This window comes from Acanthopagrus latus, chromosome 3 (assembly GCF_904848185.1).
Source record: "Acanthopagrus latus isolate v.2019 chromosome 3, fAcaLat1.1, whole genome shotgun sequence".
In the NCBI taxonomy this organism is placed as follows: Eukaryota; Metazoa; Chordata; class Actinopteri; order Spariformes; family Sparidae; genus Acanthopagrus; species Acanthopagrus latus.
Window position 1 is genome coordinate 2,989,596 of NC_051041.1, and position 22,605 is coordinate 3,012,200.

Below are 22,605 nucleotides of genomic sequence, written 5' to 3' on the forward strand. Positions count from 1 at the left end.
TAAACATTTGAAAGTGTCTTCTTCACCCGTCACCAGATGCCCTTTGCTGCAAAATACCGTGGATTAAATTTAAAGGACGTTTCCTAAAACTCTGGAATGATTAAGCATAAAAAAGCCACTTATCTCTGAATAAAGAGCTACTAGATAAATGTTTTAAAGCCGCTGAACGTGTGAACAGTTTATTCACTATGATAAATTAATGCAGAGTTACTGTAATTAATTTGAAGGGAGCATCTCTACAGAAAGCAGGGATGTTTTCTGTGCAGCTTGGTACTGAACTCAGGATATTACAGGGAAAGATCAGTGTTCTGTGATTTTGAAGTACATCAAGGATGCAGTCCATGAAAGGCTGGCTGCAGTCGTACGATGCAGCACAACTACAGGACAGTTGTTTGTGACTCTGTTAACTGAAGTACTTCAGCAGCTGAAGTTGGACATAGACCTGAGCTGACTGTTTTGTCCATTGGGAAAATGAAAAGATAGAGGAGCAGGATGAAGTAGATTTGGAAGTGGAGGCTGCACTGCCTCAGAAAAGGAAGAAAGTCCTCCTACATCCCAAAAACTTCCCTCTTATCCACACCAGCACTTTCCTTAAATCTGCACTTGAAGGACTCAGCAAGTGCCGAGTTGTGTATGACAGCACAGTAACTGTTACCAATCTACAAACTGAACTGAGAAACTTGGCATAACAATGGGACAGGCTGGTACAATCGCCCTTGGATGACGACGCAACTAGAGCAGTTCAAGAGGAATCAGAGGATCGCGAAGAGACGGACATAATAAGCAAAACCTGTGTCTCTTTCAAACCGAGCCCCCGCGCTGCTACAAAATCCTTCCCAGATATAACATGCCGACTTGGGTTGGCATACAAGTTATTGCTGACCCTGTCAATAACTCAGGTAGCCTGTGAGTGGTCACTTTTATCCTTCATCATAAACAGAGTGAGGAGTTGCCCATCTGCCTGGAAACATTTACGTTGATGGCCACTGAAACGGATGTCCATGATACTGACACAGTGAGTGATAGAGTTACAGACAAGAGTGAATTAATGAAGAAACTACTTTTGTGAGGTTAGATTTATTATCAATAAATAAAATTGTGTTAAATTAGTGGATTAAATTACATTTTTTGACAGAAAGTAATGTGATTATTGCTCTCTCAGGCGCCCTTGCTGTCATTCAGGTCTCTGGATTCATTTACATTTATCAGACACTTGTATCTAAAGCAGAATACAGTAATTCATACATACATTCATATACTGATGGCAGTGGCTGCCATGCAAGGTGCCGACCAGCACATCAGGAGCAGTTTGGGATTCAGTAACTTGCCCAAGGACACTTTGACATGCAGACCAGCTGCTCAGAGAGCTCTGTGCTGTTGTCAGGAGCTGCAGGGCAGAAACAGACAGAGAGATAAATATATACTTTATTTATCCTGAGTAAGTATCAAGTAGTAAACATCCCATGTTGAATTTTTATAAACTTTGTTTTTTATAAACAAACTTTTATGAACAATAAATACAGGAAACTGTAACTGCTGAAATAGAACCAAAGTAAGTTTTACTTACCAGATGGAGGGCTGATGGCTGAAATCAAAACAAGACAAATAATTTCAGTCACAGTTGTAAATGCCAGATTATCTTTAGTCACTTTATTCCTCTCTTCTACTCACTCAGACTGAGTATCTGTTTATACTCAGTCTGTTTACTGCTGACTGGATTTACTTTCTCTGATGCTTGTTTTAATTTTGCAACATGAATGAAAGAAATCAACTCAAAGACTGAAATCAAAGTAGTGAAATCTTTCCTTTTTCTCTCTCACCTTTCTTCTTTTTGTAAACGATGAATCCAGCAGCACTGATGAGAATGAGAGCAAGAACAACCACTGCAGCAGTGACGAGGACGGTCATGTTACTGGGCTTCACTGTTGAACACAATAAATTAAGACTGGTGCAGATGAAGCAGGTTAGAACAAATTAAAACAATCAATTAGATTATTATTACTGTTTCAAGATGATCTCACCCTTCCCTTCATTTGTCCTGATCCGATCTTTCTCCAGTTTAGTGATGATGTCCTCCTTCACACCATAGAGCTGAAACACACAGTCGTACCTGGTCCAGTCTTCAGGTGTGACTGATGAAAGTTTCAGGTCAACACTCATCTGGAAGGTTCCATCGTGGTTGGGGAGGATCTCTCCGTGGTCCACCTCCTCATGAAGCTCCTCTCCATCTTTCCTCCAGAAGAGTGAGGCTCTGTGAGGGTAGAAACCTGTAGCGAGGCAGCTGACTGGAGAGGAGGGAGTCTTCTGGAGGAGAGACACTGAGGGAAGCTCTGGAGAGGAAAGAGAGAGAGATTAAAGAGGAGAGAGAGGAAAAGAAACAAGGTCAAAGAAAGATGAAGAAATTACATTTGGAATCAATGAAATATTTTTAAAAAATGATGCATCATATACATCCTTTTTTTACTTGCTAGCAGACTTCGTCTGCACTATTTTGTTTCAGTACGATGTTTGTTGGCACATCACTGCTGCAAACTGTTGATCAGGTGAATAGTGTGAAACCAGCAGCATGATGTGAATCATGTCGTCCATCACTGATGTCAGACATGTTGGATTAATAATACAATGACAGTTCAGTCTGAGCAGCTTATATGAAGATCACTGTGTCTAATAAACTACATCAGGTCAGGTGATCCTACCTGTTCTCAGCAGAACGCTCCTCCCATACTCCACATACTGCTTCAGGCGCGCCGGAAAAATCTGAGTCAAAACAGTCTTAGTTCCTAAATCTTCATGGCTGTTACGCAATGGGACAGCCTCAGGTCTAAGAGGGATCCATGTAAATGTATTCAGATCAAATTCCTCAAAGTCTTCTCCATCATAACCAATCTGAGTGAAACCTTTGACCTCGTCAGTCTCTTCATCCCACTCACAGCCCTCCACAGTCTGTAAAACATGGACACCTGAGACAGAGACAGAGACTGTAATTAACACTGATTCACAGATGAAACATTCAGTGGAAAGATGATCTTAAAAACATTGTACATTGTGTGATGACTGCTGTTTTTAACTGTGTGATCATGAATCAGGTTATTATCAGTAGTTTGTGTTTAACAGCTTCAGCAACAAGTCTAACTAGCAGCTGATTAATGTTGACATGATGAATGACAGGTAGTGGCTGGACCACTGAAGACAAACTGATATGATGGTTTACTTTACATCAATCTCTATTTCAGGTTCTGTGTAAAATGATGTTAGAGTTTGAACTGATTGGTGTCTTGAGGCCCTGAGTCACTTTACAACTAAGATGCAGAACAGTAAAAAGTTAAACAGGCTGTAACAGGTTACATACTGTACCTCCAGTTTGGTTGAAGAGACTCATCAACATGTTTATGTAGGCTTCATTTGGCAAAAAGTGGAAACAGATTCGTCTGTAAAACTCCAACCGCTCAGGATACTTTATGAAGAATGATTTAGCAATGTCCTTTACATCCAGTGTTCCTTTGCTGTCACAGTACCCCCACAGAAGTTCATCAATCTCCAGTGTTCCCACAAATCTTGGGAAGTTTGGGATTCCAGTTGATGTAGTTTGGAAATACTTCAGGGAGTGTAGCACTGCAGGACAAACAAATAGGAGTATAAACATCACTAATCATAAATATGATGCCAAGTGAAAATATAAACATGATATGAAGTGTGTGTGTTTGCTGTGAAGGAACAAAATGCAAAAGTTGTAAATGTAATGTGCAGAACAAACAGCCTCCATTCAGTATGAACACACACTCATCATCACCTCTCAGAAATATGATGAAATCAATATGAGTCAGTTAAAACAGTCTGATCAAGTTGAAGCAGGTGTGTAGTCAGTAATGGGCCAAGTTTAGTCAGAATGTATTTTATCACAGTAGTACGGAAGCCCTAAACGGCCATGCATTCACACATTTTATTTCCTCTGGATAACGATATAATTAAGAGTGAGAATGTGTGTGTGTGTCTGTAAATGACCTTTAATATGATAATTGTTTAAGAACATCTTGTTTTCATTTAGTTTACTGATATAATTTGAAGCCAAGTTATTATTTTATTAACTATATTAGATGCTAAATGCAGGACTTTTATTTGTCTCACTGTGAATCGTGTGTGTCTGCGTGTCTTCTTCATGTTTTTCTTCCTCTTCTTTCCTTCTTTTCCTTCACTGGGTGCCGGATGGTTTCAGTCTTTTGGACCTTGTGGTTCCACTGCAGTATCAGTAAATCTCTCTCTTCGTCTTGGGGTCTTGGGCAGCTCGCCTCTCAACCTGCCCCCCTCACAGAGGACAGGTATGGGCCACGCCCCTCACAGAGGGCACATATTGACCCCGCCCCCTCACAGAGGGCATATAATGACCCCGCCCCCCCACGGAGGACATGTATTGGCCACGCCCCCCCCCCACAGAGGACATGTATTGACCCCGCCCCCTCACAGAGAACATATATTGACCCCGCCCCCCCCCGAGGACATGTATTGACCCCGCCCCCTCACAGAAGACACTTACTGGCCACGCCCCCCTCACGGAGGACAGGTTCAGTGCAGCGAGCCAGAACCCAGAAAAAAGACCTCTCTGTTATTTAATAGTCTTTGCAATGACGTTATGTCGCTGTGGGCTGATATAATATTTTGAAATAATAGTAGTAATGGCACTGGTAAAAAATATATACTTTTTTTTATTTTTCAATATATTTTTTTTTTCTGCCCCTGTTTTTGGCGCCCCGAGCACTTGCCTATACTGCCTATGCCCAGGCAGGACCATCAGTAAAGAGTCTGACCATCATCCAGCCGAGGATGCTACTACGACGACATCAGGCTCATTTAGATTGTGCCGCCGATATAGCTGAAGCCTTGCTAACCATCTTCTTAGATTACGCACATTAATGTGTATAATATTTGTAATAGCGAAGCATAACGCTGTTTCAGCCTGTGTCAGGCCTTGATTGGAGAGACGCGGTGATCGTTATGCTCCGGCTCCTCTGACATTGCTACACTGAATGATGTCTCCTGCAATGATTTAATAAACTACACTATCGTTTTGTTTTCTCGTGATCTCAAATTAATTATATTGCTATCTCGGGAAAACAAAGTTTTGTTATCACAAGATCTCAAGAAAATTATCCAGTTATTTTGGGAAAATGGAGGAAATAAAATATATGAATGCATGGCCGTTTAGGGCTTCCATACCAGAAGAAGATGCATCTAATAAAAAACGTGGCTTTGTAACGTGACTGTCACAACAATGAGCCATGATGCCATCGACTATCCATTTATCCAGAGGAATCAGGACCATCTAACAGTTATTGTACTGTTGTGTGTCAAGCAGGACTTCCCCCTACAAATTAACAGTTAAAATGTTATACTAAATATATTTTTCTCAGATGTATGAAGAGGCTGTTTCTGTGACGTTTCACTGTTTGGATTGTGTGACTATTTTTAAGCAACATATCATCAATTCAACATCAATGTATATTAATACAATCAGGAAATAGTTCAATATAATATTGATAGTATCATTCATGATTTCATGAAAAAACAAGGACAAAAAGAAGAATCAACTAAAAGTACTATAACATTCACACTGTTAATGGTTTTATAGTTTGTCCTCACATGAATAGAGGGTCTAAGGACAGAGGAAGTCGTTCTCTGTACAGCTTGATCAATACATTTCATCCAGAGTTGATTGTACAGTATTTGTTTGATTTAACAGTAACAAAGTGTTGTTCTCTCTCAATTCAAACATTGCTCTGCTGGCTGTTCTCATTCTCTGATTCATTTTACTGCTCATTAGTGTAAACAGCTGACCAATACTGAAGCTACAGTGACTGTAATGAATGCAAAGACATGTGTTACATGTGTGACTTGTGTCTGATATTTGCTGTGTCATGCAGCATGTTTACACACAAAAGAAACACCACTGCTGATTGAACAGTTCAAGTTCTTGTGCAAATATGATCCAATGATCCAAATTCATCTGGAGCAGCTGCCCAGAAACAGAACTTTGATAAGTCCAGATGTTCAAATGAGCAGCAGCCTGTTTGCTGTTGTGCAAGATCAAACTCCTTGAACCAGGAAGCTATTATGCCCTGATGTTTCAAGATTAAACTGTCGTAGTTGGGTCAGTGTCTGTTTTTGTCATTTTTGTTACTTTCAAGTTTGTTCAAGTCCTTTTTTGTTCTGGGAAAAGATGACCCACATAATTCTTCACTGGCCCACCCAAAGTCCAGTTTCTTCTACTTAGCTGCAGAGTCGAGTTGACTGTGAAGTTTAAGGAGTTTAAAGGTTTAAAATATGATCTTACCTGGTGATGAAACGTGACAGAAGAGAAACAACAACAATAACGTTCTCATCTTGATTTGATGAAGACGAGTGAGTGAAGGACCGAGCTGGATCAGCTGTTTCCTGTCGTTTATCCTGGCAGAGGGTGATATATAGAGGGAGAGGGAGAGATAAAGGTCGGTCTAGAAATGGGCGGGTGAATAGTTTGTCTCTCACCTGTGAAGAACTCTGACAGGCCCCCAACAGGCCATCCAGGAGAAATCAGCATTATTATTATTATTATTACGATAATCATTTTTTTCTCCTTATGATTTATTATTATCATTATTGTTGTTATTGGTTTTACTTCATCAAAATGTTTCTTTCACATTTAACTATCTTGCAACATTAGTGTTTGGAATATCACTTTATTGTGGGAAGAAAGAATTGGCTCCTCTTTTATGATAATATGGTTGAAGTCCTTCCTCTGCTGGTGATCTGACAGACTGAAATGTTTCACCAGCAGTAACTTAACATGAGTCCAGAAACAGCTGAAAAGCTGCATGATGTAACAAACAGTTGAGCTAATTCTATTCTAGTAATTCAAGTACATCATTTTAGCTCATTTAATAATAAATACAGAGCAGCTGGAAGTTCATGTTTTGTCCTCTCCTTTTTACTTACTAGATCCCAACAGCACACAAATTGATTGGTTTTCTAAATTAATTTGAATTTAAATCTAATTTGTACCTTATTAAATGTGCGTGGTTGAGATGCTTCCATGCAGGAAAAGAGAACTAACAGAATGTTTCTGACCTTTCAGCTGTCGTCAACAGACTGAATCCAGAAACACGACTGACAAACACACCGTCCTGCTCACAGAGACGTCATGAGGAACAACAGATACAACCACAAGAAAACTAAACGCTCTGACTTGAAGGATGTTGATGCCGTCTTCATTCTTGTGGCAGGAGGTTCACATTGAAAGTCTGATTTGAAGATGTGACTCCTCGACTTCTTGATGTCTTGACCACATCAGTCTGGACACTAAACATGTACACACAGAGAATTGTCCTGTTATTGTCATGACATCTTAAAGAATTGTATAAACTTCCTCTCAGAGCTGCTTTTATTCTAGTAGCTGATCTTTTTCTCTCATCTGAGGAATTCTTGTTGATGACACGTCCACAACCCTGTTCTTTATGACCCTTATTTCAATAAACCAGAATTATACACACAGTGTTCAGAACACTCAAAGAAAACATTAAAACATGAAAAATACAATCAGACTTTATTAATGTAAGAACAATAGGAAATACACAGAACAGTAATGAATGAAATGAGATTATTATAACCACAAGGAGAACTTAGTAAATACAAGTTACAGGACAAAACACAATAACATAAATATCAGTGGTAAGAAATAAATACATTCATGACAATTTAGTCTTTAAACGGTATTTTAAAAAAAAATGTACAAAAGAATGAAAACAGACAGAAGGTGAACAAAGTCCCCACACAGCAGATGTTACTGTTCAGTGCTGAACTTTCCTTTTAGCTCGACAGTTTCAGGGATTACATTCACCCTCATGTACCAGCAACATGTCCTCAGTGATTGTGTCCCTTCTTCTTTATAGCTCCACAGTTTGGAGCCCACTGGTTTAATCTCACTGATTTAAGAGAAAACTCTTTTCTTGACTTCAGACATTTAATCTTTTCAGTGTTTAGAAGAGAAAAAAATATGTACTCTTTAAATTCTTGCAGTTATTCTGAAAATGTTTTTTAAACACATTTTGATTTAAACATGTTGCTGGTAGGTGTGGCAACTGATCCAAAGTAGACAGAAATAACACAGAGAACAATATAAGAGTCACAGCCCTGTTTGTAATACTGTCTATAATACCACTAAACAGCCATTAGATGGCAACAAAGACATGTATGAAATAGAGGCTGAGAGTTTCACAGCTGCCCGACACAAAGCTCTGGTATTTGATGACCCGGGAATGAGACTCAACAATCAACTATGTTTCTCCAGAATCACGTGCTGCATGTTTGAAATGGGCAGAGCTCTAATGGGGGAAATAACATGTGACGTCACATATTTCCATGCACCAATCAGGAACAGGCTGCAGGTTTTAGGTTGCTTGGTTGCTGTCAATCATATAACATACTGCTACCACCATCACATCATATCATTATGTATCAGCACTTGTAGTTTAGCCGTCTCATCTGAAGTCTTCCAGATTGTTTGTGTAACTCAACTGTCTTCATTCAGTCTCTCAGAGAGCTGAGAGCTGTTGTCAGGAGCTGTAAAGACAAACACACTGTTAGTCCACTTATCCTGCACTGACACACCTTTAAGAAACAACTACAACCTGCTGATATTTGCAGCCTGCAGCAGCTTAAACAGCAGCAGTGATGTAACCTGTCTTTGATGGTGACATCTTTTAGTTTATGATTAGAAATAATAATTTATGAAATTCAAATCCACAACCTATGCAAATTCAATAATGTGTTATTGCTGCCAAACAAATATCTAATTAATTCATGAATGTGTTTTTTTCAGGGATTAGATTATTCTAATCTAATTCATCATATGTCAAACAGTCCTTGTTTCTGGTATTTATTTTTCCAGAAGAGATTTCAGTGATGTTGGGAAAATGATTATTATTATTCAGATCAACTGTTTTATGCCCTAATGATGAGATTGATCTGCTTATGATCAGTTTCCATTTATTTAACTGTATTTTCCAGTAAATAAATCCTGACACAAGTGCATGTTACACCACATAAAACAAGTTCCACTCACCACATGGAGGGCATCTGGCTGAAACAAGAAGAGGTCTGTCTGTTTGGGACACTGTCTGCCCGTCGAGTGCAGCAGCTGCAGCCATGGTGTCGTGCTGGAGACAGGTATCTGTAAAGAGGTGAGCACAACAGTCTCTGATTTTTTCCAAGACCAAGATGGATGAGCACAGCTCTTATTCTGACTCTCTTCCTCCCTGGGGCATGAGGCCTGGTCAGGTTGGATGATTGAAAGATGATCTGGGCAGTGTTTGTCTCAAAGTCTACTGCCAATGCAATCAATGTATTTCTGCAATATGTGTCTCAGAACAACAGCTGAATAAGTAACACTTTGAATGAGCCTCCAGCTGCTGCACCTGTATGCACCACCATGTTACTCTTAATGCTGGTTGTTCTATTCACAGTCTAGTGAGAGAAGGATCACACGGCCCAGAGCCTGCAAGAGTTTGCCGAGTGGCAGAGGTGGAGGAGGAAGTGGGCAAAGAGCCGAGAAGCAACAGCTGATGAGGATGTGGTGAAATTTGGGTGACAATCCTCGTCAGCATGGCAGCTGAAAAAGTATGTCATAGAGGAACAAGAAGCCAAACAGGAAAAAAACAAGAAAACAGGGCAAACAAAATCCCCAACATCAGAAAAGACTGATATCAGATTTAAAGTGAAACAGAAGAAGAGCTCTGACACCACTGCAAGATGGTCGGCAGTTTATTTTCTTATTACTCCTCTTCAGCATCTTCTCAGTAGTGACATTATCATGACTCACAGGCTCTGAGCCTTACAGAGTTTACTGGTGCTTCTAATTGTGAAATGATGATGCTGATGCTTGTTTCAATTTTTCAACTGAAACTTAAAGACTTAAATCAAAGTTCTGAAATCTTCTTTCTCACCTTTCATCTTTTTGTAAACGATGAATCCAGCAGCACTGATGAGAATAAGAACAACCACTGCAGCAGTGACGAGGACGGTCATGTTACTGGAATTCACTGTTGAATACAATAAATTAAGACTGGTGCAGATGAAGCAGGTTAGAACAAATTAAAACAATTAATTAGTTTATCATTACTGGTTTTGTTTTTTCCCAATGCGAATTCCCATGCACCCTCAGCACCTTCTGATCTCACTCTTACCCCAGTTGGTTCTGATCCGATCTTTCTCCAGTTTGGTGATGATTTCCTCCTTCACACCAGAGAGCTGAAACACACAGTCGTACCTGGTCCAGTCTTCAGGTGTGACTGATGAAAGGTTCAGGTCAACACTCATCTGGAAGGTTCCATTGTGGTTGGGGAGGATCTCTCCGTGGTCCACCTCCTCATGAAGCTCCTCTCCATCTTTCCTCCAGACGAGTGAGGCTCTGTGAGGGTAGAAACCTGTAGCGAGGCAGCTGACTGGAGAGGAGGGAGTCTTCTGGAGGAGAGACACTGAGGGAAGCTCTGGAGAGAGATCAATGAAACTACTTCTAGTTTGAAACACTGAGACAGGAAACTTACTTGACTCATGCAGAATGCACTCTGACTATCACAGTCTGAGTATCGATGGAAAGAAATTTCAGAACAGCCTAAATGTCTGTGTCTACTGATTGGTTAGGACAACATCAAATCTTACAGCTACAGAATATAAACAGAGACAACAATGTAATGTCAGACTGACTGGAGTGAAAACACAACAGCAGTTCAGTCTGAGCAGACTGTATGAACATGATTGTGTCCATTAAACTACATCAGGTCAGGTGATTCTACCTGTTCTCAGCAGAAAGCTCCTCCCATAGGCCAAATACTTCTTCAGCCACTCAGGGTAAAACACTGTGAGATAATTCCTATTGTACTTCATTCTAGCTTTGTCAGCATCCCATTTCAGTTTGGTGATGACAGCCTGTTGTTTTGGAGCGATCCATATCTCTCTCTTCAGGTCCAACGACAGGAAGTCTTCTCCATCATAACCAAACTGTCTATAAGCAGTAACCTCTCCAGTCTCATCATCCCACTCACAGCCACTTATCCTCTGTAAAATGTGAACACCTGAGACAGAGACAGAGAAAGAAACACCTCACATCATCACTTTAAGGTTTAACATGCCAACAATGAACAGTGATGCAGCGTAACTGGTTTGAGTCCAAACTATTACAGCGGGGACCAACACAAAAACAGTTTTAATAAGAGGAGGACATATATGCTGGGTGTGTCCTGTATGTGTCTCTGTGTGAGACCAAGCAGCCACAAGTTAGTTTGTTTGAACTTATTTTGCCAATTTGTTCCTGATACATTGCTGATTTATCCTTTAAGGTATGTGTACATGCGTCCAGATGATGTATTATTTATCTTTTAATTGATGTTTAAATGCAGCCAGTATTTATAATGTGTATCTGCCTTCACACCAGACTGTGGTGTAACATTTGGACTTGTTTGATTCCTACTTCCTCTCCTGTGAGAAGTTTAACCCTGTAAATATGGCTCATGGAGTATATTTAGATTTACAATCATTGTGTATTGTTGTTCTGTATTTACTTTTTGTTTTGAATAACAGAATCACAGTGAAGGATTACAGAAGACTCATCCTTCATGGATGCCTCCATAATGAAAGCTACCTTTATTCTCATTCAGTTTTTGTGTTACCCAGTTTTGGCATGTATGTAAATATACTGATTTATATTTACTGTTGTACAGAAATCATCCATCCGTCTGATTGATGATTTAAAGGTTCTCTGATCCTCGTGTTTAAATGTTCACACCAGTCAGATGTTCTGTGGTCCAGTCATCCCCTGAAGCATTATTAGTCAATAAAGTATTCAGTCTTTTTCACTGTGCATGATGGAAACTTTCTTTCAGCCCAGGAAGGCTGATCAAATCAATTCCAAATATTTCTGATACAAATCTTACTAAAGTATTTTTCTAATTATAAAGAACAGTTCATAAAGTAAAAGTTGAAATACAACATAGCACATACTGTACCTACACTGTGGTTGAAACGCTGTTTCAAACTACTGATTGTGGCTTTGAAAAAAGTTGGCATTATTTCAAAACATGCTCCTTTGTAATACTCCAAATGGTGAGGATCATCTTCCAATACTTTTTTCATCCAGTCGTGTTTTAGATCAATTATCTTTTTGCTACCGTCACAGGAGCCCACCAGATTTCCATCAACCACTGCAGCTGCAACAAATTCTGGAAAGTCTGGGAGTCCAGAAAATGCAGTGGTGATATACTTCAGGGAGTGTTTCACTGCAACAGAGAAGAGATTTATGCAATCGGTATAAATACACACATCATCATCATCACACTCATCATAAATATGTTGTCATGGTAACATTTTAGGTTATGGCCTGCCATCTATAGCATGAATCTTCTTATCTAACTCATCTGTTACCTAGTCCATCATTACAGGGTTACAGTACGGCCCACCAACCACTGAGAAGCATTTTGGTGTTTGGACAGACTTTAAAGAGAAGTTACACTCAAAGTACTTTAACTATCAGGTCCCCCTTCTAATATCAACGTGAGCATCCTTCATGGCTGCAATATATTGATATTATACTGTTACTATCATAAGAGACTATATGTCATCTTAGCTTGTGGATATGGTTATATCATGATATCAGCGTTGTCTTTTCCTGGTTTTAAAGGCAACATTACTTGATTGTTGACTGTTGAACTTGTTCTAATACTTGTATTTGCACACGTCGTTATTGTATCCATCATATATCATATTGTGTAAAGTGAAAAAGCCTAAAAATGTTGTCATTATTTTAACAACCTATGTTTCACTCCATACTTACAACATTCAGCTTCCTGTAACACAGCACATAAATACAGGCTTTAGGACTACATTATGCTCCTGACAACAAATTTGGATCTGTGCTTGTTCCAAAGTTAAACACAAATCAAAGTTATTTAGAAACTATAGAACAACATCCTAATTCATTTTCATATTAACTGAACCCTGAGCTGGACAAACTGGTTGATCTGAAATATAAAGACAGTCAGCCTCCAGCTTCAGGTCACTAGTTTACTGCTGAACTGTTCTGTGTTTCATAAACTGCTTTCAGGAAGTAATTCAAGGAGAGTTATCTTACCTGAACATGCAAAGTGGCTCGAGAGAAGCAAGAGAATGAAGATCTTCATGTTCTGTTGAAAAGTAAATTTCATCCACTGAGCAGCTGAGTTGAGTCCGTGGAGTTGAGTCTTCATGGTGTGAATAAAGGCAGGAGGTGTTTTCTGTTTGGATAACACGCCTCCTTCCTTCCATCACTGTGTCTTTAGCTCCCCCCAGTGGGGATGAGAGGTTTAGACAGGAGTAAAAGTTCTTCAGCAGGTTTTCCTTCTTTGGTCTTTACTAAACTCACACTAAACTAAAATTCTTGTACTCAAATAATGTAGTTTCAGATATAGAGGTGTATATGGATATAGATAGGGTGTTTACCATTATTTGATTGCAATTCAACTTAATGAAGGAAAACTTAACACATTTAATGTACGTGTGTGTCTGAACTTTGTCTTTATTACTCCACTCTTCAGTTGTAGCATGAGATCAACTGAATTAACTGAGTGAGCTCAGAATGGAAATTGGCTGGTAGAAAAGCTTTACTTTAAAATGTAAAAGAAATAATCATTTGTCTTATTTCTTTATATTACCTGATAGTTTGTTACCTTGTGTGCATTCACAATCTGCCTCACTCCACAGTGAACAGTCCCATGTTTCACTTCATGCTGACAGAGTTTCATAACATCAAACAGCCGAACAGTGAAACAGAGAAGCATCAGTGCTGGTTTGGACTGGCCCGGCTTTGTCTTTGACAGGTACAGGATCAAAACACAATGTGTATCTGTTTCAGTGGCTGAGGACTTTAACACTGGACCAGTGTCAAACTGTAAAAACAGGCTTTTTCACTTTGAAATGCAGACAAACTTTACATTGGATATATCAACTTACGAGCCGTCCACACCAGCCCAGTAAATTTTGCAACCGTGAAGTTATGTTCCTGGTTTTACTGTTCTGTCCACATGCAACTGTGCTTTTGGAACACTGAAACTGTGGTCTTTTGAAACCGGGGTCCAGGGTGAGGTTTTCGGTCGATTCAGGTTTCAGCGGGTGCATGCGGATATGACAACCGCGAATATTTCCGTTGTTTACGTCAGAGCTGAGTGCCTGCCTTTGTAAATATTGCATGCGCAGCAATGTAAACACAGAATAAGGTGCAAGTCGCCATTGTTGTTTACGTTTAGGTTCCAGTTTTAAACTATCTTGATTGGTTAAAACAGCCTTCCCATTTTATGTTATATTGCCACTTATTGCTGTGGCATATGCATTACACGTATATTGCATCACTTGGTGGCGGATTTAAGGTTGCGTGTGTACAAAGTTATTTTTATTACACCCCTCTTGTGGAAGCGTTTTTTTTTTTGCAAAATTAATCAGGCTGGTGTGGACAAGGCCTTATATTCTAACACAGGTGGACTTCACTTTGATAAACTCACCTGAATTGTATTGTGTTTAGAGAGCGTTTCATGAAGAGGAGTGGTCTAAGAGAGTCTAAACACACCTGAGATGATTATCTTTTTAAAATGTGTTCAAAAGGTTTTTGTCCCTTTTGGTGCAACAAAATTAAACATATAAAGAACTAGATGTCTATACTGTATAAAGACATTTTCTATTGTAGCCCTCTCACTCAACTCTGTATTATGAATTCATGAATATCTCTTTTATGTATCAGACTGCATGGAAGCCAATTGGTGAGAGCTACTAAAATGTATTATTCTGGATGTTTTACAATAATGAACACACATTGAAAATGACTCTGGCTAAATTGCAGAGAGACCTGGTTAGTTAATTAATTGTTTCTATGCTGTTATTGAGCGTTAATTTTCCCATGCAGTTCACTTTAACTGTAACTTTAGCTCTTATTCAATATAAACATCATCAGCATGTAAAACACCTTCAAACAAGGACTTAGCAATAATAAACAGTTTCAATGTCTAAACCTTGTGGCTCATATCTTTCTCCTTTGTTTTGAATCACCTCATAACAGAAATACACTCACATTAGAAACCTTCACAATAGTAATACTCCGGGTTTTTGTACTGTTTCAGTTGGTACCAGTGATGGTGCGCATGCGTGAGTCATATAGAAATAACGGTTGAACCCGCAGGTCGGGATACTCACCCGAACCACGGAAAAGCGATGTGACCAGAGACCCGTCCAGAGGCTCGGTTCTGTTCCGAGGCTCGGTCCGTCACCGACTCCTCCATCCTGCAGCACCCGTGTCAACGTCCAACCTCGTCTCCTGATTAGCAGTTAGCGATGCTAACCGCTGGCAACAGTCCCATCGTTGTCTTCAGTTAACGCCAGTAATGAGCCCTCACTTCTAAAACACGGTCGGTTACACTCTTAACAAAATAAGCAAACACTCACATAAACTTCCGGTTGATAACCGTGAATAACTTTTCCATAAAGTTATTTCAAAGTTTGCTCTAACTTAATGTCTCTCCGCTTCTCTCAGCAGCTCCTTCTCTCCTCATTTCCCGGGCTTTCCCTCTAGTCCCGCCCCTCTAACAATCCGACAGGTTAATCCCAGAAAATGATTGACACCTGCCCAAACCAATGAGAACACAAACAACAGAAACCTGAGGCGTTCAAAGGCCTGTAAAACATAGGACTTTTTTTTATTTTTACGAACCCACATAAATGTAAAAAACTCTTTCTATATAATTACAGTGCAGTTGTAGATGTTAGTGAATGATTATGTAGTAACATTTAATAATTTTCTCTCAGGGTACCTCTGTATTTAAGTAATTTCTATTATTGTTGTATGTTGCTTGTACATTTAATTTGTGTAAACTGTCAGCTCATGTGTTCATGCTAAGCTAAGCTAACCTTGTCCGGGAGCTAACTGTGCTCAGAATTCACATTGATATCAATCTCCTCATTCAAATCCTCTGTGAGAACACTGAATGTTCAGGTAATATATTGAAGTGTCGTCACAAATGAGCATGTGGACCAAACTTGTTAAAATGTGAGGATTTTATTGAAAAGACAAACATCAGCACAAAACCAAAGAACAACACATTTGAGTCTAACATTCATTCATGTTCATCAGTGTAAAGGAATTTACATGTTTAGTCTCATAAGTTCATAGTTGTACATTTGTCGATATACATCTCCCACTCTGCTCACCGCTCATATGAGAGACACACTGGCTCCATGAGAGACCAAACTCCATATTCTCCATCTGTAGAGTGGTGCAGCTATAAACTATTTTTGGAGGCTAATCCTGGTTCCCTCCACAAGAAGTCTATGGGATTTTTTAAAATTAGATTTTAGAAAGTCGCAGAAAATAATCTCTGTGACAAATACAAGTTTATGATTCTTACATGTTTTGTTCATGAAGATAATCTTCACAGATGAACATGAACTCTAAGTTAAATCTTGATTAGTAGAAAGTTATTGTGAGGCTGTAAATGGACGACATCATGGTCACCACTGCTTAATGTCTTACTTCAAAATTACAATACTTGTTTTTTATGAACAGATCAATGTACAAGTTGTAAAGTTAGAGTTAGAATAGTTTGTAACAAAAGTCTGGTCACATGCTGTCCACTGATTGTTTTGAGTATGAATTCAACAGAAAACAACAATTGATAAAACAACCAATCAGAGCCATAGAACATAGAACAGTCCATCTTTTCAATCAGTCCTTTTTGTATAACTTTACTTATATTGCAAGAATCCATCTTTTCCTCGTTTACTGTCTTTAGAGATTCACTGAGTGTGTTTGTCATTCAGGTCTCTGGTTTCAGCGGCTCAGAGAGCTCTGTGCTGTTGTCAGGAGCTGCAGGTCAGAAACAAACATCCTGTATTGAACTTTTATAAACAGTAAATACAGGAAACAGTGTTGAAAAGGTTCATCTGCACAATAATGCGAAACATGTTTTGAGTCAGATCAGCTGAAATAGAACCAAAGTAAGTTTTACTTACCAGATGGAGGGCTGATGGCTGAAATCAAAACAAGACAAATAATTTCAGTCACAGTTGTAAATGCCAGATTATCTTTAGTCACTTTATTCCTCTCTTCTACTCACTCTGACTGAGTATCTGTTCATACTCATTTATTTGATTTACTTTCTCTGATACTTGTTTTAATTTTGCAACATGAATAAAAGAAATCAACTCAAAGACTGAAATCAAAGTGGTGAAATCTTTCCTTTTTCTCTCTCACCTTTCATCTTTTTGTAAACGATGAATCCAGCAGCACCGATGAGAATGAGAGCAAGAACAACCACTGCAGCAGTGACGAGGACGGTCATGTTACTGGGCTTCACTGTTAAATACAATAAATTAAGACTGGTGCAGATGAAGCAGGTTAGAACAAATTAAAACAATCAATTAGATTATCATTACTGTTATTTTTTTCAACCTGAATTCCCAGGCACTCCCCTTCAGCACCCTCTGATCTCACTCTTACCCCAGTTGGTTCTGATCCGATCTTCCTCCAGTCTGGTGATGATTTCCTCCTTCACACCAGCGAGCTGAAACACACAGTCGTACCTGGTCCAGGCTTCAGGTGTGACTGATGAAAGGTTCAGGTCAACACTCATCTGGAAGGTTCCATCGTGGTTGGGGAGGATCTCTCCGTGGTCCACCTCCTCATGAAGCTCCTCTCCATCTTTCCTCCAGACGAGTGAGGCTCTGTGAGGGTAGAAACCTGTAGCGAGGCAGCTGACTGGAGAGGAGGGAGTCTTCTGGAGGAGAGACACTGAGGGAAGCTCTGGAGAGGAAAGAGAGAGAGATTAAAGAGGAGAGAGAGGAAAAGAAACAAGGTCAAAGAAAGACAAACAGACTCAGTGACCAGAGTCCAACTATAGAGGAAGGACGACACAAGAAGTCCTGGCTGCCAACAGAGGAAAGAGTCTGAGGTCACTGCACCACAGGCGAGGCAGAGACAGAGATACACTTCCTCTTAACATGTAGAAAATATGAGGATATGAGAGAAGAATACTTAGAATTTGGTCTATAAATACCAACATTTTGGAAAGTTCATCTTGTTTGTTCCTCTTTTATTCTTGAAATGTGTTCATTGGTTATATTTGTATTTTTTGTAAATCGTTCTTAACATTTACACCTGCAACTGTTTGTAATAGCATCTGTTGACTTAATATTGTTTTTTAAAAAGCAGGAGGACAGTGTTGATGGTGGCCAAGTAATGTGCTCCATGTATCCAGACCACAGTGTAATAATGACAGGGTACATAACAACACATCTGCTACACAGCCTCCACATGATGTGTATACAGACAGAGGAGGGAACTACACCACCACTAAAGACTCACTACAGTCAGAGAAGAACAATGTCTGTCTGACGACCTGACTGTGAATCATAAGAACAATCACAGTGTCAATGTTCAGTGGAACTATTTCTATTGTGAAACACTGAAACTGTAAAATCACTTTCCTTAAACTAACTGTGACATCACAGTCTGAGCTTTGATGGTGAGTGATGTCACCCAAAAATGTCTGTGATTGGTCAGGACTAAAACAAATGTAACCACTACAAAAAAGCTGATGTCAGACAGGTTGGATTAATAATACAATGACAGTTCAGTCTGAGCAGCCTATATGAAGATCACTGTGTCTAATGAACTACATCAGGTCAGGTGATCCTACCTGTTCTCAGCAGAACGCTCCTCCAATATTTCACATACCACTTCAACCACTCTGGATAAATCTGAGTCAAAGCAGTCTCATAGAATTCTCTAATAACTTTACTGGCGTCCCATATCGGTTTGGCAATGACAGCCTCAGGTCTTAGAGCGTTCCATGTAAATGTATTCGGATCCAATGCCAAGAAGTCTTCTCTATCGTAACCCAACTGAGAGAAACCTTTGACCTCGTCAGTCTCATCATCCCACTCAATGCCATTCACCTCTTGTAAAACATGGACACCTGAGACAGAGACAGAGACTGTAATTAACACTGATTCACAGATGAAACATTCAGTGGAAAGATGATCTTAAAAACATTGTACATTGTGTGATGATTGATGTTTTTAACTGTGTGATCATGAATCAGGTTATTATCAGTAGTTTGTGTTTAACAGCTTCAGCAACAAGTCTAACTAGCAGCTGATTAATGTTGACATGATGAATGACAGGTAGTGGCTGGACCACTGAAGACAAACTGATATGATGGTTTACTTTACATCAATCTCTATTTCAGGTTCTGTGTAAAATGATGTTAGAGTTTGAACTGATTGGTGTCTTGAGGCCCTGAGTCACTTTACAACTAAGATGCAGAACAGTAAAAAGTTAAACAGGCTGTAACATGTTACACACTGTACCTCCAGTTTGGTTGTAGAGAGTCGTCAAAATGTTTATGTAGGCTTTGAAGTTTGACAACAACTGGTCACACTGTTCTTTGTACCACTTCAACCGCTCAGGATAATTCATGAAGAATGATTTAGCAATGTCATGTTTTAGATCCAGCAAACAACAGATCCTTTTGCTGCTGTAACAGGACACCACCAGAAGTTCATCAACTTCTACTGTCACCACAACCTGTGATAGGTTTGGGAATCCAGCTGATACTGATCCAGTTAAGATATGCTTCATGGAGTGTAGCACTGCAGGACAAACAAAGAAGCTTATAAATGACACCAATCATAAATACGATGCCAAGTGAAAATATAAATATGTTATGAAGTATGTGCATTTGCTATGAAGGATCAAAATATTTTTAAATGTAATGTACAGAACAAACAGCCTCCATTCAGTATGAACACACGCTCATTATCACCACACATCCCATCATAAATGAGAAACTAAGAGAGCCATGCTCAGTTTAGAGATGATTCAGAGTGTGATTTTGAACAAGTTATGAAGCTAACAGAACAGCTGATGCAGAAAAATGAAATCAAGAGCTGAGACCAGAGAGAGACGGCTTGTTGGATCTGTGCCCACAACTAGTTTGGGAAAAGCAACAAGCGTGTGAAATAATGATGACACGACTCAAACACATCTGGAATAATATCCTGACAGACAGCTGACAGAGCTGGACTCTTGTTCCCAGGAGCGTGATCACTATCTCATCTCAGGTGATGATGCTGAATTAACATGAAGTGCAGTAAAGTGGTTAATGAACTGTGTTGTGCGCTATAGAGATGATGTGCTGCTCTTTCTGTGGGTGCAAATATGTTTTATTCTGAATCAGGATGTAACAGACAGGTTTTAGTTGTGTCAGCCTTTATAGACGGAGCTCTTTGTTGTATCATGTTGTACAGGCAATGTTTTGCTCTCATTGGCTTTGTTGAATGTTGCAAAGTGAAATTGTCTCTGTCCTTTTTGCTACTTCTGAGTTTGTGTAAGTCCTTTTTTTGTTCTTGGAAACGATGGCCCACATCATTCTGCACTGATCACTCCAAAGTACTGTTTCTGCTGCTCCACTGGAAGTGAAACTACTGAAACTTCGAGTAAAGAGTCGAGTGGACGGTGAAGTTTAAAGAGTTTAAAGGTTTAAAATATGATCTTACCTGGTGATGAAACGTGACAGAAGAGAAGCAACAACAATAACGTTCTCATCTTGATTTGATGAAGACGAGTGAGTGAAGGACCGAGCTGGATCAGCTGTTTCCTGATGTTTATCCTGGCAGAGGGAGGAGAGAGAGAGTTTCTGTCCTGAGAACAAGAATAATTCAGACTGCCTATAAGTGATCCAGTCCTCACCAACACCCCTCACATTAAGTAACATGTTAAAAGTGAATAATAGTTTATTCAGCAACATGCTTACCTTAAAACAGACCCGACCACAGAACCAGGGAATCTGCTTTTCCAGTCAACTCCCACACTTCCTTCCTTTTTCACATGACTTTGAGTCAGAGATTGGGTCAGACTGAAGAGGTTTTTTTTAGAAACTGGTCTCATTTCATGTGGGTGACACTTGATAGTGAGACTTGCATTCATGCTGGTATTTTTAAAGTGAGTTAGTTATAAATCACCCTCATGAATGAACCATACATCAATAATTGCCGAATTTTACGCATTAACCATGATGATAAAGATATTTTAGAGACTCCTCAGTCTAGAGAGGCTTGCGTCAAGTGAAGCTTCTCCATAGGTCACACTCTGACCATCAGCATCATTTAATGTTTTGACAGTGACAAACACTGGATTTCAAACGTATCAGCCATCAAAATCACTTGATCCAACTCATATATAAATGTTCCTATTTGGTCTCCTGTGTGGAATGAATGGCCCATATAACAAAGCTTCTGTCTGCACATTTGGGGCTTTTAATAATCATTTTATTAACGGTTGTTTATTTAAAATACATTTTGTCATTCTTGTTCTAAATATATTGTTTTGAGATGTTGGGGGAGGGTCCAAAGAACAATATTAGTAATGTTGGATGGTCTCGCTTTCTTATCACATGACACGGTAGATTCACCCTCCTCCCCACCGCAACACATTCTGTACAGTCACTCATTCAGTTGAGTGAACTAGAGAGAGGAGGATGAGGCCTTATGGAGCTTTTGGGCTTCAAACTCTGCAGCATACTGACATCTGGTGGCTTGTAAAGATACAACAGCCCTCAGCATCTTATGCTTGTATCTACACTACAACAGCTCTGAACTACATTGCTTGGCCCAACTGGTTTCATTGGCAACTTCGCACGAATCCCACGGCCCGCTGAGCAGTCTAACCACCATCACTGTCTGTCTGGTTTGACCAGTCTCACCATAAACAGCAACCTGTGGTATGAGGAACCTTTCAAGGATTACCATGAAAGTTTCCTCAACCTGGTGGTATGAGGAACCTTTCAAGGTAATTCATTAAAGAAACTGTGAAAAGTTCCTCATACTACCAGGTTGCTATTTATGGTGACACTGTTCAAACCAGACAGACAGTGATGGTGATTTCATATCACCAGCATCCAAGTTAAATGTGAAATGTATAAGAATTGTTGTTGGAAACATTTTTAACAAGACACCCTACAGATGATTTGATGTACTGAACTGCTCACAGACTCATCAGGTCAAACATTTGATGGTCACAAGTTACAATCTGTACTTTCTGAGCCGGACCACAACAACCAATAGGAAAAGGCATCGAAGAAAGGCAACCTGATGGTGCGACTGAGCAACCACAAACATTCAGGCTATTTGTTTGTCTGCTTTCTCAAGAGATCACCTGAGAAAGCTCATGTGTGAGCCAAATTCAGCCAGAGATCCGAATCCTCGCCTCCGATGCTGCACATAGTGATGTGAGTGTGAAGTAGATGATATGTCTGTCTGTAGCCTACATACATACAGACAGACAGACAGAGATTGGTGGGTCTACAGTTAGATGAACAAAACATAACAAACACGGCTATTTTTGACACTCACCACTGTCAAGCTAGCATAGTAGCATTTGGAAATTTTGTCTGCACTTCCTTTGCCATTCATCTTGCTAATAGTTTGAGCAATGGACAGACAAACATGATCTTTGTTTTTCTTTTTGTACATATATGTACAGCTGAGGTGTTTCAACATGGCGGACTC

General features: G+C 39.6%; 2 protein-coding genes across 3 annotated transcripts; both read right to left on the reverse strand.

Moving 5' to 3' along the window:
- Positions 1 to 930: 930 nt before the first annotated feature.
- Positions 931 to 16,854, reverse strand: LOC119017020 (class I histocompatibility antigen, F10 alpha chain-like). The gene is made up of 10 exons (XM_037093406.1): positions 15,238 to 16,854; positions 7,217 to 7,329; positions 6,326 to 6,438; positions 3,355 to 3,612; positions 2,697 to 2,960; positions 2,022 to 2,330; positions 1,821 to 1,922; positions 1,568 to 1,585; positions 1,352 to 1,387; positions 931 to 1,007 (listed from the first exon to the last, which is right to left on the reverse strand). The coding sequence occupies exons 2-10, from the start codon at positions 7,240 to 7,242 to the stop codon at positions 931 to 933; spliced, it is 1,203 nt and encodes a 400-aa protein (XP_036949301.1). The 5' UTR covers positions 7,243 to 7,329; positions 15,238 to 16,854.
- Positions 7,555 to 20,930, reverse strand: LOC119014456 (major histocompatibility complex class I-related gene protein-like). Of its 2 annotated transcripts, XM_037089666.1 has the most exons (8): positions 20,853 to 20,930; positions 20,596 to 20,708; positions 19,408 to 19,689; positions 18,735 to 19,013; positions 17,537 to 17,839; positions 17,291 to 17,392; positions 9,092 to 9,199; positions 7,557 to 8,589 (listed from the first exon to the last, which is right to left on the reverse strand). In XM_037089666.1, exons 2-8 carry the CDS (start codon positions 20,642 to 20,644, stop codon positions 8,540 to 8,542), a joined length of 1,173 nt encoding a protein of 390 aa, XP_036945561.1. In that variant the 5' UTR covers positions 20,645 to 20,708; positions 20,853 to 20,930; the 3' UTR covers positions 7,557 to 8,539. The 2 variants fall into 2 exon arrangements, with proteins under 2 accessions (XP_036945551.1, XP_036945561.1); XM_037089656.1 differs by lacking the exons at positions 17,291 to 17,392; positions 17,537 to 17,839; positions 18,735 to 19,013; ... (1 more) ...; positions 20,596 to 20,708; positions 20,853 to 20,930 and adding exons at positions 9,972 to 10,067; positions 10,212 to 10,514; positions 10,821 to 11,099; positions 12,030 to 12,299; positions 13,151 to 15,243 and having other exon boundaries at positions 7,555 to 8,589.
- Positions 20,931 to 22,605: the final 1,675 nt, after the last annotated feature.